The 17,740-nt window shown below is 34.1% G+C and overlaps 1 protein-coding gene across 2 annotated transcripts; it reads left to right on the plus strand.

Annotated features, from left to right (window-relative positions):
* The first annotated feature begins 1,214 nt into the window (after positions 1-1,214).
* Positions 1,215-17,214, plus strand: LOC138329933 (glutathione hydrolase 1 proenzyme-like). Of its 2 annotated transcripts, none has more exons than XM_069277216.1 (13): positions 1,215-1,366; positions 1,752-1,985; positions 2,934-3,031; positions 3,377-3,502; positions 5,032-5,242; positions 6,520-6,680; positions 7,085-7,231; positions 7,784-7,926; positions 8,132-8,322; positions 8,998-9,139; positions 12,668-12,808; positions 13,512-13,625; positions 16,568-17,214. In XM_069277216.1, the coding sequence occupies exons 1-13, from the start codon at positions 1,332-1,334 to the stop codon at positions 16,751-16,753; spliced, it is 1,929 nt and encodes a 642-aa protein (XP_069133317.1). In that variant the 5' UTR covers positions 1,215-1,331; the 3' UTR covers positions 16,754-17,214. The 2 variants fall into 2 exon arrangements, with proteins under 2 accessions (XP_069133317.1, XP_069133318.1); XM_069277217.1 differs by having other exon boundaries at positions 8,998-9,067.
* The last annotated feature ends 526 nt before the right edge of the window (positions 17,215-17,740 follow it).

The following is a 17,740-nucleotide window of genomic DNA, read 5'->3' on the forward strand; positions in this document are numbered from 1 at the left end:
TAATTTTATTATGTTTTACGCACGTTCATAACACATATTCCAAAATATAATTGTCGAAGACAGATATATTGAGATAAAATATCCGATAAAAACTTACATAATATATGGCCATGATCGAGTGCATAACATTAGAAGTAGGATAAACTCATGACGGTGTATGATATTAAATAAATGTATAATTTTATGTAATTACCAGCTTATATGATAAAAGTATTGGGTGAACAAGCCTAGATTTAAAACGTTAGACATTTTATTTTGCTGTTATTAACATCGATGCTGTTTATTGCTGACAAAATGACGACGAGACCGCGCGGGAGGTAGCTGACAATCAATTTTGTGTAGAAGCACTGTTTAACAATTTAAATATATTGACTACTTTATTGTTTTGGTGGCATTTAAAATTGTTTTGATAAAATATGCATTATTTACGATGTTTGCTTTTATCTAATGATTAGTATCTTACAATGCAATATTCAATTTGCTGCGAGATTTTGGAAAGCCGAGATGCTATTTAAGCGTTTATTTTTTAACCAAAAAACCTAATGCGTTAATATTGTTTGCGTATGCCGAGTTTAGAAAAAAAATATTGAAAGTTTGAGAAGAAGGACAAATCAACTTTTATACCTCTTCCGTTTATAATAATTACTTTCACAACAGATGGTGCCTTTTCAGCGAATGTTGGTGAGATTAACTTAAAGTACTATTTGTTACCAGTTAATGGGTTGGGTAGTATTGACTTCAAATGTGCGCCCCAGCCCACAGCTTATGCATATGTACATCCATAAGCCATCTGCCGTAGATTTTTGGAGATTGGTCAAAATGTATACAGATTTTGATCATTTTCCCGGCTGATGTGACAGATTGTGAATACAATATACTAAACTGTACAATACTGTGCTGTAGCTTCTAAATAAAAAAAAGATTAGTACATGTTGTATGCACCCGATGAATAAGATATTGTGTTATCCAATGTAAGTATATCAACAAGTCAATCGAAGAATAACTTGTCTATATAAATGGATAGTAATAAATAATTCAAAATGTTCACCCTAATCACACAATAATAATTCCATTCACAAGCATGGTTACTTAATCGTAAATGTATATACCATAACAGGCTATCGTGATGATACATAAATAAGCTATAGAAGGTGTTAACAGATTAAAATTTACAAGAACATGGACAGAAGCGTGACATATTAAGTCAAATTAGTTGACTGCCCATGGAAGACCTGCATTTGATTTTACAATGAAGCGGATGTAAGTTTTCCCAGACTGCAGTCGTTAGTCTATCGTCGACCCGGCCAAGGACACTAACGTCTCAAATTAAAATGGGGAAGGATGAGCTTACACATGAAGCAGAAGAGTAAGTGTTTGGTTAACATATTTATCATTAATTGTATTGGTGAATAATACAGAAGTCGGTTTAGGAGGGGGGGGGGCAATCAAACCTGCATTTGTATTTTATTTTAGCTCTATCTTAAATTACATGACTGGTAAACTTTGTTTTTTATTGGGTTTTTTTTGGGGGGAGGGATTGAATATCATAATCAATTTAACGCCACGTCCAATTAACAATTAGGGTAATAAAAGACGTTTCAGGTTTAGACGACAGAGAATATCTTGTTTATATGTTTCTGTCCTAGTTTTGATCATTTCATTTGTTAACTTATCCATCTTTCTTATTTTCTGGTTCTTGATTTTTTATCAATTTTCAATGTTAGTGTTCAACAACTAAATTCCGATTTCAGTTTCATTCAGAAACGCTCTGGGAAGTCAGATAAAACTCTGGAAGGTTCCTGGATAAGGAAGAACCCTTTACTTGTGATCGGACTCTGTCTAGCTTCAGTTGTCATCTACACCGTCGCTTTGACGCTTGGAGTGGTACATCAACACAATGATGTGTCCACGTCAAATACCCGGAAGATCACAATTAACGTTGGAGCAGTGGTCAGTGATCACGAGACGTGCTCAGAAATCGGCCTGTATGTAAATATTATAGAACTCCCAAAATTACAAAATAATTCATTAATACTGTATTTTATGGTCAAGGAAATACTGCATTCGTGTATTTGTGTGATATGTTTAAGCCATCGTTTGAAACGCTAGAGTATTCGGAATGACTATTTAAACATATAAACTTAGAAAGTCATACATGACGTAACGTTTTGTAACGTCATTTTTGATTGGCTAAGTCTAAAATTAGAACTGTTTCAGAGTTAAGTCTGTTTCGTGGTCATGGGCCTGATTTCGTATAAGTCGCATTTACAAATCAATGGTCAATTGAAGATCGTTATGATCCGTATGGACACTGTGTTTCCTTATCTGTAGTGTATATCACTATTGTGAAGTCATACAATTTGTATATTCTGGCCTCCGGACCGTGAAACAGTCTGAATTCCAAAACTGTCTATGTTTAGACAATCAACCATGACGTCACAAGCTTAGCAATTAATTATTGTAAAAAAATTGCATGATTCTGTAGTGTATATCACTATTGTGAAGTCATACAATTTGTATATTCTGGCCTCCGGACCGTGAAACAGTCTGAATTCCAAAACTGTCTATGTTTAGACAATCAACCATGACGTCACAAGCTTAGCAATTAATTATTGTAAAAAAATTGCATGATTCTGTAGCCTGGTTTAATATTGTAAGTGTGAACTGGCATTGGAATTTCTCAGGGGGTTGTCCTTGGGTCATCGTTTTTCTTGTTATTAATATAAATATTACAATGTGAGTTTTAAAACAAAATCATACATATTAATGGATGCTTACTAATGTCAATAACATACTGCTTTCAATAAAGTTTCATATTGACAAAATATTGAAGCGTTATGCTTGCTAATATTTCAAAAGCTTTTTAAGGGAAGGTTTGTTGTTAAATCTAGGAAAAATGGCCATATGATAACTTGTGTTACTTGTTATTTCAGAAACATATTGGTACGGAATGGTTCTGCAGTGGACGCCGCCATAGCAACACTTCTCTGTGACGGTTTGATGTCCAGCCACAGCATGGGAATAGGAGGAGGTAAATATAAAAGAAACTACATATTACTACCCATCATTAACACAAAACAATGTGTTTGGGTGGATATAATATCATGTATTTCAATGAGCTGAACTCATATGCCAAACAAAAACAACGTATTGTGCCAAACAAAAACAACGTATTGTAATACAAATTAAATTTCATAAAATTCATTAGATTAAATCTTGTGAAAATAAATCTCTAGGAAAAAACGTAAACCCGAGACTTTAAACTGTAAGTCGTGAAATTAATTTGTAGAATAAATGTTATGAGGCATGAACATGTATATTAAGACGCTGGGAAAATAAAATGTTCGACGCAAAATGTAAGATTTCATCATTACAGGAAGCTTCTTTGTCATCTATGATGGACACACTAAACGAACACAGACAATCAACGCCCGGGAAACTGCTCCTTCTGCTCTTACGTACAGTCTTAACACCCAGAGGGGAGAAAATATATCTCTTCAAGGTAACAATATTAAAAACCATATATATGAAAGATTCAAATTGTATGGCTGCATTTCTACTGGTAATTAGTTTCCAGTGAAGTTTTCGTTCAATTTTTTTCCGTACTTACATATTTTTATTAACGGCCAGTGATCAGCATTGAATATCATTACTACTCGGACATGTTCCTTAAAGACGTTTTTGACATCTTATATGTTATGTGATACTCCTTTATATTGTAATGTATGATAGACGTTACCGTTGACGTCATGTGTTTCATTCAATGACCATGAACGCAGACAATTTCGTATTCAAGGTATTCCATGTTTACATATCAGAGGGACTATCCTGGCGGGTAAGTTTCCATTGTGATGCCATCGGATTTTTAGCGAACTTCACGTCGCTTTGTCTGGAAACAATGACATTACGCATGCATCTTCATGACATCACAATAAATATCTACAATCAAGGGCAGATAACTATGTAATATGAAAAGACAGAATACAACAACCCGTACAAACAGTTGAAACCATGATTTGTAAGATATAATTGAACAAATAAAAAAGGCCTTTTAAACATTAATTCAAATGCTATCGACACCGATTGATTTAAAAAAAAAATACATGACTTTTGTGTAATTCTTGATTTTTATAGGTTGGGATGTTTGGTTTAGATTCGGATTTTTTGTAGAAACAAAAAGGACTGTAGTGACTTTGGTTTGGAAACTGGCGCATTCATTGAGTAGCACATCTATTACAACCCTCAGGTGTTCTATCCCTTTATACAATTTGTTGACCTAGACATTACACTGTTTTGATACACGTACATTGATTCCTGTGTAATGTTGAGATTTGGTTGTTTCAAATCGGAGTTTTCGCGCTTTCGTCCTTTGTTGCTTGTAATCGGTTCTTTGTTAAAACGCATGTCAATGATGTCTCGTGTTCGCATTGTCATAAATATACTGACACTTCTGGACGGGAACGAAATAGTTTGCAAATTTATCAGCATCATTTCTGTATGTGTAGTTATCACGACTAAAGAACACAATATAGTTACATGTTCATTCACGCAGTGACAGAAAGTCAATTTCAGTCGATGTACATGCAGTCATGTGATGTCATCTGAACGTGACTCGTAATGAAACAGAGTAATAAGGTTAGAAACATTATACAATTCCGGCCCTCTGTAAAGGAATACATATAGGAACCCTGGAAAGGGTTATTTCCTCGAGGCCGAAGCCCGAAAGAAAATAACACTTTCATGGGAGGCATTTATAGATGCATCCCGACAAATAGGGACATAATTATTTTATTATACCGAAAGAAATTTAAAAAACAATATCAGATAAAAGAACTCATGCAGATATTTTCCAACAACATTTTTAATTTGTTAGTTGACGTTGCATTTGATGTCAAGTTCGGGCACGGTTTGAGTATCTAACTTATTCAATGTCATGTGATCAAGGTTAATCCAATCAGAACATTCAAAATGAAAGTGAAATATAAAAATTTATTTTAATTAGACGTTTTCGATTTTATCTTGTGTGACCAGCTGTAGAAGCTTTGTCCATTGGAGTACCCGGTGAGATTAGAGGTTACTGGGAAGCCCACAGGAGACATGGGATATTACCTTGGAAGGAACTATTTCGTCCTACTATAGACCTCGCCGAGAACGGGTATTACCTCTCCCAACCTGTTAACAGAGCATTTAGGGTTCTCAAAGACGGGCTTGGAATTGATTTAACCAACTACCCAGAATTCTGGTAAAGAAAATACAATATATTATCATCGAAACGTGAATTTGACGAATAACTAAATTACCCTTTAGATGCTGATCAATGCAACTTCATTGCATAATATAGAATTAAGAAATTCAAGTAATAATAATACTATGATGCATTTACCTATCATTGCTAAGTCGATGACACATTATTTGATAATATGAAATTTATTGTCGAAAATGCAGAGAGTTTGGTTTTGTTGACGACATATGTAATGACCATAGGTTTGACATGCTGACGCCAAACACATATAGAGAGCAACCAACTAAACAATTTTACATAGACCACAGTGTTAAATTTTGTTAAAGTTTTGTACTGTATTATTAAAACAAAGGAATAGTTAGCTGTTGTATTATATAATTACAGTCTAGGTTCTCATATAACACTGGATAGAAAAAAAAAAGTTTGGGTCCTTCTGCTCATACTCCAACCAGGGTAGCTTTATTGAAATCAGGCGCATTTTGCACTAAAAAATCCGAAATTCTAATGATTTACCTATTTATTATCAAAATTGATATTTTGAACCTAAATCTCAAAATGAATTTCCAAATTCATATCATGGTTATCTAGGAATATTTACCTGTCAGAAAACAATTTTACTTTTGAAATTCATAATTATCCAGCCAATCAGCGGCCGGGTTAAAATTCTATCATGGGCTCAATCTTGTATACACATGAGCCATTTCGAAGGTTTTTTTTTATTTGGTTGGTTGTTCCCTATAATGACAAAAGGCTTGGCATGTTGACGATTTATGTAATTATCATATATTTGACTTGTTGACGACATACATAATGATCATACACATTTAAGTTTAGCATGCTTAAGACATATACCGTATAGCCGGTTAATTTATCGGGATGATATTTTCGCGATTTCGCGGCACATGATTGGGAACATTTGATACGCGAAATAATGAGAAACGGTTGAATGATATCTACCTTTAAATCAATATATATATTTTTAGATCAAATCACGAAAATTTTGGTCCGCGAAAATATGACATATGTGCATATACTGACCACATGTCTTGGTACGTTGACGACATGGACATACTGATAATATACAATGTATTTGACATGCGCATAACAGAACAATTTATTAATCAATATGGGAACCATAATCATTTTAACTATATATTTAATGTACTTTTGGTCTATTATTCATATTAATATTTTCATACTCAACAGGTCCATCCAATGTAGATGCTATTTTAGTTTATAGATTTGTCATACCTATCATTTATTTCGTCCTTTGTCAGTAAGGTGTATTGTGACAACACTGGGGAGATAGTCCCGGAGGGAGCCGTTATAAAACAGCCCAAGCTAGCAAGGACTCTGAGAGCAATCGCCGACAGGGGACCTTCGTACTTATACGAGGGGCCAGTTGCAGATGCAATTATTCGCGAAATAAAAGAAAAGGGTATGAGCAGGTTAATTTGACGTATTTCACTCGTATTATCTGCTTATTAAGATCCTTAATTTTTGTAGAAACAAAGGAATCGATCTTAACTGCAGGAGGAAAAAGATACACAGTGGTATTTATTCCCATTAACTTGTTACTGACGAAACTCCTGTACTGAAGTTCAAATATCCAAATCAACACAGCATACCAAGATGTTTGGCTTACACTAGCTACCACTAACACTTTAAGAACTGCAAGAAGATTTAATATAACTAATTTACGAGATTGAAAGAAAGTCCATACATCCATCATTATATCCCCATCTTATAACAATAAAATGATTATTATGTAAATATTCGAACAAACATATATGAAACAAATTATGTATCATTATACCATCCATATATTGTTTCATATTGTAGGCGGTGTCTTGACTAAATCAGACCTCTCAGAATATACTCCAGTTGTTGAAGAAGGCATTTCCGTTGACCTTGGTGACGCCAGATTATTAACTATGGGCGCCCCTAGTGGCGGGCCAGTCATGGGGCTTATCCTCAATATTCTGAAAGGTAAGCGACTGAAATATATGTCAACGAAAGGTTAACGGTACGGTAACTTTTGTCATGATCAGCTATTGACATTTTATTTGTGGACATTGGATTGCCTCCCTTGCAATATAAGCTTACACTACTTCATACATGCACATGCGTATTTGAGGAAAAGGTATTGGAAAAGAAATGACATAATACCACTGATTGAATCCTCTCAACAATCTTCCATACGAATACACATGCTCTAAGTTTAACGTGTGTGTATATATAGAATATTCATAGTAATTTAACTCATTGTCTCTCGTCGTTAGGATATTGCCGCTAACTTCGCGAGTGTATCTTGCTTAATCAGTATATTGCATTGATTACAGATAATTTAAACACATTTTAATTCAATTTCATTGTTTTTATGCTCAGTTAAATGAACCTGACGAAAATACTCTACTCCCATGCTATATAATAACGGATATGTATGTGTATTTTTCGATCCAATGGTGTTATTAGGATTTGTTTGTCGGTATTCTTTGATATTTGCCATTAACATAAAAACTAATTTGATTTATTCTATAGGAGTACTCACTAAAGGAAAGTATTCCATGGCTACGCGGACCAAACGATCTGCCACTTTACATGCTATAGTTGAAGCTATGAAGTTAGCATATGGGGATAGATGGCAGCTAGCTGATCCTGATTTTGTATCGGACGTCAAACAGGTGATATAGACAATTATATAGAAATGTGTGCATACCAACAAAGGAGGTACACAACATTGTCATAACAAATCAGTAACTTAAAGGCTGTTGATATACAAATGTGCCTTCCCTTTACATGAAAGAAATATTTACAAGGAAATGATAATCAGTACGGGATATGTTATGTACACATATCTGCACTTTTAATCTTATATGTACATTACAGGTTGTTACTCAAATGATATCGGATTCCTATGCATCATTTTTGAGGAAAAGGAGACTGGACTTGACAAGAACACACAACTGGTCTTATTACGCCAACAAAACGGACCCACCGACTGACCACGGTACTGCGCATGTGTCCGTTTTATCTCCTGACGGAAGTGCTGTTTCTGTAACTAGCAGCATCAATTTTTAGTAAGTACTGTATTCCGCAGATGTGTGTGAGATTAAAACAGTGTTTAAATTAAATTATCTAATCTAAAATGCATAAAAATACATGATATGTTTTTCTCAAATCTAGATCGACATAAAAACATGTTAGACATTAGTACCTCGAAATAAAGATAAGATGTATAGGATCAAACAAATCAGAAAACTACTTATGGATACAAAGCTTATATATTCTTTTAAACCCTGTTCCAGTCGACAAATGCTATTGATGTGATATAAGGATCCATTGATATATAAACCGTCTATTGCATAATTATTAAAGGTTTTCTGAGATTTTGCTTTTAATCAATAAGAAACTCTGTCTTTAAAAGTAGTGATCGATCAACTTTAAGAAAAAACAATTGACTATTGTACAAAATTGACACCATTGACTAAATATGTCACCCCGCGTGGTACAGGGTTGAGATTGACAGATGGTCGTCAAATTGTATTGATATTAAAAACTGCAGCACAAATAGTATGCCTTTTAAATGTTTACCCCAAGGATAGAGACTTTTTTCTTTGTTTGTTTTAATGACATATCTATTAGTTTGAAAATAAATATTGCAAATAATATAAATACGAAAAATAGGAATGTAATTTACCTCCAAACCAATACGTGAAATCGTATACTAAATGTTTTGTTTTTATTTTTTTCAGCTTCGGATCAAGAATTATGTCAGAATCAACAGGAATAATCTGGAATAACGAAATGTGGGATTTTTCCAAGGTAATCAAATCGTCGATATGTGATCTGTGTACTAATGGGCGCACATATATCACCGGATGTGCAAAATGCAATGTTAGTAGTACGCATTGAAATGCCTCTTTTCTCTGACGTATTCTCTTACGAGATCTTCCCCTTTTGCCATACTTTGCTCTTGTTTTATTATTCTCCATTGTACGTTACATTACACTATTTTCTCCCTGTCCTGATTGCACTTGTAAATGTTTTGTATATTAATTATATAAGCTTCGAATTCAAATTACTATTCTGCATTTGCATGATACCGAGTTATCTGCCCTTGCAGATAGGTATAAATTGTGACGTCGTTTGTTTGCGAGCGTTTGATCATATTTTTTGCGAGAAAGAAAACAACGTAAAAACACACTCACAAAATAATCGCCAGTGTTATAGTATGTGGATGTATTTATATTTGCTCGAATATCAAGTATAGGTTTTGGTACACGTTCATGTAACTAAGAAGAAAGTTTTTGTAACAATAACCGTAGACTGGTACAGGTTAACGTTTCGGAATCTAATCATATATTAAATGTGTACATTGTAGATTTCTAGTGGCATCTTGGCCATGGATAGTTTTTATGACTGACTTGGCATTGAAAAATGCATTTTGAAGGTTCTATTTTGTCGCATCCTTAAATATTTCATACTTAGTCTAGTATATATATAAGGATAAGTTCAGTTTCTAAACAATTTGATCTAATTTGTGAAGATTATAGCAAAGTTATAATTAAATAACTTATAAATTCGTTTCTGTCTATCGCTCAAGAACATTCATTTTCAATGTACAGTCCTTAGAACACTTGTAAATCAAGAATTGTCTTGACATTATACTGTATGAATGCACTATTTCGGTATATATACTCGTATGCCTTATTTATCTTGACCGATATACGCCTACGAGTAACAGCTGTGTGATATAGTGTCCCATAAACGTACCTCAATTCTTATCACTAACGTTCTAAAATACGATCCAAGATTAATGGAATTTTTGATTGCATTGTAAGCTTAAGAAGTCTGTGTTTACGTGGTATTATAGCCATTGGACAACTTAGGCATATACGACATATACGTGTAAACTACTGGTCAACCAGCGCTAGGTTTCGAGTTCGAATCTAGATAAGTCAATTACTAGGTACTGACCGCATATCCATGGTTTTTCTCTCGGTATATATCAAGTTTAAGATTCATGGGGATTTCTTAATAATTATAAAAAAGATTAGATCTAAAGATGTGGATAAGTTTTTTACATCAACGACAGAATCGAAGGTTTACTACAAATTTAATCAGAATATAAATCTCATGTAAAGCATTCCCACATTTACATTTAGCATAATATTAAGCAAATGCGAAAATATTAACAGAATATCTTGAAATGAAACATACTGGTAAGGATGAAAGTCAACAACGAATTAAAAACTCGTTTACGTGGTATGACTCGGCGAAGGAAGATAATCAATAACCATATAATTGTATAGACGTTCAACTTCCGCTAGACAAATCTCCTAATTATCTTAGCTTCTATTTTGTAGATTCTTTAAGATGAACATATCCCTGTACGGTACATTGTATTAGTTTGTCCTGTGTGTATATTGCGGATCTCGTTAGTGTGTTGCATCGGTAATCATACTACTGGATTCGCTCTCGGCGTTTGATACAAGTTTTTACTAGTATGACTTTTTTATTATTCTTAGCATTACTAGCATTACTGTATAATGTTTGGTTGGATGTGAATGTGTGTCGTCATTTCCGCTAGTGTTGGTTTTATCCTGTATAAACGTTATAAATACATTAGCACAATAACGCTATTAAAAGCTACATATATAAACACAATAGCATTTCGATAATAATAGCAAGCAGAGATGTCCATTAGGATTATATAAACCATAGAAGGAGGCGCTTCATCCTCCGCGGCTAATTTCCTGAGGCACATTTCCATTAAAGTAACTACTAAATTTACTTAAGTATGAACCGCATCTCCCTATTTATGTACGAGTATGCTGCTGTGCTAGGACTTATAGACTGGGATCTTCAGTTCTGGACATCTAAGGGAAGACAAACCTTTGATACGCTACCAGACATGGTAAACAGTCTCGAATGTAATATTAAAATAATGACAGTTATGTGTGAAGAATCATGATCTTGTATAACCAGTTATCCGTAAACAATTTTCAACTAACAAATTGTCTCCTAGTTTAAAAGTACAGAAAGTCCAGTCCATATATTAGCATGAAGAGTCATTCACATCGTACACCCTGTACCTGACGACAAATGATGTCTAGTGACGATGCCTGGTCTCTGGCGCCATCTTGGTGACAGACTGATGTCTGACTCTTGACGAATGCCATCCCCTCTAGCACAGATAGGTCTGTAACGATTGTCTAACCAACAATTTGTTTTCAACTGAAGGTGTTGTATTTAGGCACAAGGATATTATGTCTCATATTGATTAGTGTTAAGGAATTGATCACGCATCCTTGCCCCGCTAATGTGTTTTGACGCAAGACGTTGAATTCAGTTTTACTGTTGTGTTTTCCTCGAGCTAAATCGGTTGTTGTTGTTTGCTGTTGTTTACTCTAAGCTGCCTGTGTTGTTGCTGTTGCTAAGCTATGTACTATGTTATAATCATAAATATAACTACTTGTGTATGATTGAGAGTATCTACGCCAGCATGGAAACACGTGCAGAACGCCTCGTCACCGTATATGTTACGTAACAATTCAGTAATTGTAATCTACATTACAATTAGTAGATTAATTGTCATATACAATGAATACATATTCAAGATATTTTGTATAATCACATACCTACAACAACCTACATTTCGAAGAGTCCCAACGTCAAAATATGTTGAAAATATCCAGTGGAGGATGCCATTTTGTCATAACGTCCTCGACTCCTGGCGTCGCGTCATTGTAAACTGACGTCAAATTATTTTGTCACAATGAATGTCCGGTCAATGAAAAACGTCCCATGATATATGAATACACATCACATATGCGAAGTGGATGTAAATGGAGTTGTATGATTAAAAATGTAACTTTCTAACTTTCATTTAATCTTAGCGCCAATATAAGATTTATATGATAGACCTCAGCTCCCGACTAATTGTCGTTCGGCATTATACATGTATTACTAACTGGCCTTTTGATAACTTTGTGAGCATTCACTATGTGGTACCGAGTGTGGAAGGCCGTTTATTCTAATTTAATTTAAGTTTTTCTCCATCTTCAAAATTTCAAAATAAACAAATAAAATCTATCCTGTGTTGATATTGATAACACATTGTGATAGTTTCAATAACATTGTTTTCGAGTGAATCGAATACAATTATGTTCTCACTTGTTTGGTTTTTTTTCATAATTAGTTAATGAATTTGCTGTCGCTGTGCTATGATTATGATTTAGTTTTGGGTTTACACTTCCATCACTATGGTAATCTTGCGTTTTAGGAGTCATCTTTAGTTCTGTGCTTGTATTTGTCTATGTTGAATTGAATATGATTTGAATGGGAATTCGTTTCGTAATTACATCACATTTGTTTTTGTAGTGACGATAAAGTATCTATCCATTATGTTTAATCTCCTAGGACAACCCACGAAATTTTGTGGAGCCAGGAAAGCGACCTCTATCGTCGATGGTGCCCGCCATATTTGTTGACAAATCTGGACAGGTGCAAATTGTAATTGGCGGAGCAGGTGGCGCCACCATCACACCAACCGTGACGGAGGTAAAATATCACATGTTTTATACAGAGGTTTTTAACTATCAAATGTGCATATTGTAAACCCCCATCCCCCCTCCACCACCACCACCCCCTATCCCCACCACCAACCAAAATATAAGTGGTGTAGTTGTTTATTCGCCAAAACAAACCTTCGTGAAATGACATTTACATGAATCGTGAAGTTCTCGAAAAAGAAAATCGCACGCGAAAGAACATTGGATTACTGTGCTGTGTGACGTTCGATACACACACTGCTAAATGTAAAGTCGATGTTGGTATCAATTCATCTTTGTTGTTTTCCGATTCTAAAGCCATAAAATCATTTTGGTCGTAGGATGAAACTGAAATAGACCGATTTTACAACTCTTTGATTGATGTTTCAAGGTCAAAACATAATCGATGGTTATGCTTTTATACAAATTCGGTTAATCGAATGTTTTTATCTATGCACTTTATGGTTATTTTATTGAACATATGAAATCAATGGATGTTTGCAATGTTTTCTATCAACATGCATTGTGTGCTTGCTTTGACGAAATTCACAAATGATTGAAAAGTCTATAAGTCAATAACATGACTTTCTCATCTTATTATGGTTTTAAGTAGAAAATGCTCCGCTATGCCGGTTAAATTTCAATATCTGATACTAAAATACTAGCATTTCCATAACAACACGTACTAATTGCATATTTGTTTTCTGTGCCAGGTTGCCGCTTTCCTATTATATCTAAAGGATGATGTTGACTATGCTATGAGAAGAAAGAGGTTATTTTACCGCGTAAGTAAGGACACCCTGGAGTATGAAAAAGGCTTCCCACAGGTAAGTCGTTTACTGTAAGAATGTTTGTTTTCGAGATAGGTTATTTCACGAGTGTTTCTTGAGTAACTCAGAATGACGTTGACGGGATCTAGGTTGCCTTATAAAGTAAAAAATCTTCGAAGAAATATCCGATGGCGTTTGAACTGACGATTCACACTATTTGCCAATAAGCACGAAAATAAACGTACCACGCCACAAAGCGGATTTGTACCGTATTTAGCAACTTTTGGTTACATGCAGTTGATATTTGTTTTTGTTTAAACGTTGCGCCACACTTGCATTTTTGTAATGGCAAAAAATAATTTCCGCTCATATGATAAACTGCCGAATACCTCCAGCAGGATATTACTGAGCCCATAGGTTGATGATGTTGTTCTTCTCTCAAATGTTCTCCGACAATAATTCCACAGACGCGATCATATAGGACAAAATAAACCAAAACCAGTTGCTGAAGAATATGAAAATATATAAATTGTAGTATTTCCATTTGAACTTTGCGATATGGGCAAAATGTTTATTATGAACTGACTGAAAAATTAAACCAAAATAAGAAAAGGATGTCAAAACGAGGCTTATGAAAGGAAACAGGCCATCCTGTATCTCTTTTAAGATACACATCAATCGTTTGCTGGTCTAGTCTAGACATGTTTTCTGGTTTTTAATAAACGATTCAGAGTCCTGAAGCTGAAACATATTTCTCTTTTTTTCACATTCTATCATTATAGCAAAAATATAAAGAATTAAGTAACGCATAATTGATTTTTTTTAATATATTGATAATTTTATCCTAACATAATTTACAGCCTGACCACTGGAATTTCGATTTAAAAGCTTTTGCACTATAAATCAGGTAAATGCAGGCCTGTAATGACTATACGACGATGAGACAGCTATAAGATAAAAGGTTATACGATAGATTAGTGATATCCAAGAGGGAAATTAATTACGACGGCTGACAAGGATGTTATGGAGTAATGCATCTAACTATAGAATTATATATGCTTCCTCGTCATTTACGCAGCATCTATCTATAATCTGAAACAACAGCACTGGCAAAACATGACCATAAGTCCTGGTGTCTGGGAAGCTTGGAGTTTGCGCTCACTTGAAAATATATTACTGGAAATTAGAAAATCCTTTTTATGCTATTATAATTTGGTGTATAGTGTCATTGTTTGTTCCTTTAAAACTGCAAACCAACAACATGTCATTTCGCATAGCGTTTGTACATTAGGTGAGTAGTTCCGATTTTGTTGGTTTGTGTGTTTTGTTTCTATTGCAATTTACATTGGACCTAAACTCCGATCTACATGTTGGATTACACAGGTAACCGTGGCAACCGTGACAGGTGTATACCATTCTGACTCTCTGTAACGTTTGCTTCTTGTGTCTACCTGGACTAAGAATTTTTTCATTTGCATAAAACTGTCTCTTTCGTTTTACATTTTTGGGAATTTAGAGTTACCAAGATGGCAGTAGCCATCAAAAGCTCCTCAAAAGTTTGTATCTGTTTAAAATTTAAAATTTTCTTTATCGAGGATAAAATAGACGGGTTACTGGAGGTAAAGGTAGCGGTATAGAATAAGGCAATGTTTCTATGATTTCACAATATAGCAATAGGGAACATGCTATCAGCCTCCTTTGAATCTACAGACATATTCATTGCTTTTTATATACAACATAATGTCAAAGACATACTAATGCTACAGAGAGAACATAAAATGTTCTACATTTTATATGTACGTTTATAAAGTCCAGTCTATGGATCCCACCCGTGAGTGAAGAAACATGTTTTCTATACCAAAACGGTCTTTATAGATATGTCGTCATTTCGAGGCCTTTTCAAGCATGTGTTCTTGATTCTTGGTAACAGGGGCAGGTTATACTTAAAATTCAAATCGAATGTCTTTTTTCCCGATCAAGATGTGTCATGTAACGGTCCTCAAATATATATTTTCATAAACATTATGACATCGTATTGTATGGAATACAGTGTATATGTCATAAAACTCCGCGTAGTCCCTGAGATAACAATCGCGATCAGGTGTTTTTTTAGGTTTCCGTCATTTCCCCAAGTTTCTGCCCGAAAGAAATAGCAATTTAGGCTATATCGTAAGATATTGTAATTGTCTTCAAATGTCAAAACCAGCTGCCTAGAAGAAACAAAATCATGCTTTGACAAATTTTAAGATTTACAATCAACTCGATACCATTGATTTGTTACAATTTTGTCTTGGTTAAATGCCAACTTCAATAAGGAATGGGATGTTATTATTTTTTTATTTTAAAACCTTTTTAAGAAACGGAATTATTATACATTGGGTAATGTTATGTGTTTTATTTCTAGGAGTTCCTGTAGTTTAAAGAATATGTCATTTATATTCAATTATTAATGCAGTTTTAAAATATCTTTTTTATAAAATACATAATTTATATTGATAGGAAATTCCATTATATTTTTATTTCATAAATTTTAATCTTTGCGATCTTGTTTTGAAATGGAATTCACTAAACACTAAGTTCATTATTGTAGCCCGCGGAAGTTAGTTTTCAGGATACGGCTTTCGGTGAAAACGCCAAAATATTATCGAAACCGCGATCCTAATTCGGTAACAATGTGCACTACTGTAAGTTCACTATCAATGCATCTGTATCGTAATATTATACCTCCCACGAAAGAACAAAATAAATCTCATTATTTTCTTTATTCATTGAATCGTCCTTCTGCAATCTTTCTCTCTCTCTCTCGCTTTTATTTTATTTTTTTGGGGGGTGGGGGATCACTAATACTCTTTGACGTTAATTGACATCATGACATCAATAAACAGGAATGATTTTAAATCTTCTAGGTTTGTTTCTGTTTATAAATTGTCTGTGTATTTGATGTCTACGTTTATTAAAAAAAAAATTATATTAAGTAACAGCATTTGTCTGTTCCACAGGACATTGTAGAAGACCTTGCGAAGCAGTACGGCCATAAGGTACTTGAGCACAATCGTGACTACATGGCCGTCGTTCAAGCCATTGCCAGGAAACCCAGCACAGGGGAGATAACTGCATTCTCGGACGAAAGGAAAATCTCGGGAAAAGCGAAATTCTTAACTGAGGAGGTTGAAGTGACGTTTTAGTGAGACATTAGCTCAGTAATTGATTTTACGTACTCAAATTATCCAGATTATCATTAATACAGATAAAACATAAATGAAAACCATGGGTTTTTTTTCAAAAAAGAAAAAATAGAGATACAAACACGGGGTAACTGCATGGCTCAATTAAACATAATGTAGTTGTAGTTGTTGTTATATTTCATTGTATCTAACAAAGTTGTTTTCACATTTTATCATTTAAAATTAATAGAGACAAATACGCTCTATATACAGTAAAAGTTTGCAATTTAGTTTGTGAATAGATTATAGAATATAAGACGAGTTAACGACATCCTTGTCAGTTGTGTGTTTATATTATAGGAATTATAAGTAAATATTTGATTTATTAAAGTGATATGAATTGGAAATTCAACTTATGACCGTGCCTTTGATGAGAGGAGGCATATATTTAAATAAATGAAACGCATAAATACTATGACATATATATGTATTCTGTTTTTAATATCAACCATTTGATAAGGATTCAAATATATATCTTTTACTTTGTTCTTGACTCGAGTTCCGATAGGAATAATTTGTCTTGCATCTTGATACCTAAGTTTTTACAACAGCTAACATATAAGACTGTATATAGTCGCTTCACACTGCAAGGATTCCATATTTGCATGTAAGCAAGTTATCTGCCCTTTGGGGTAGGAATTGATTGTGACGTCATTTGTTTGTGAGCGTAACGTCAAATGACTTCAAATTAACGTAAGTTTCATTCACAAAATAATGACATCACAGTGAAAATCTACCTGCAAGTAAGGTAAATCTGTAATATAACGGGAAACAATTAAAGATTCATAACAATCACAGCGTTGTTTGGTGTAAGGAGAAGCTAGTAGATGGTTGACGACTATCAACCAGTTACAACAGAAAACTAAAACATTTTAAATATCCAATACATTAGCCTTTACTAGACAGTGAATAACACAGCTGATGATATTTAAGGCATATGACAGCTGA

Source organism: Argopecten irradians, chromosome 8, assembly GCF_041381155.1.
Source record: "Argopecten irradians isolate NY chromosome 8, Ai_NY, whole genome shotgun sequence".
NCBI lineage: Eukaryota > Metazoa > Mollusca > Bivalvia > Pectinida > Pectinidae > Argopecten > Argopecten irradians.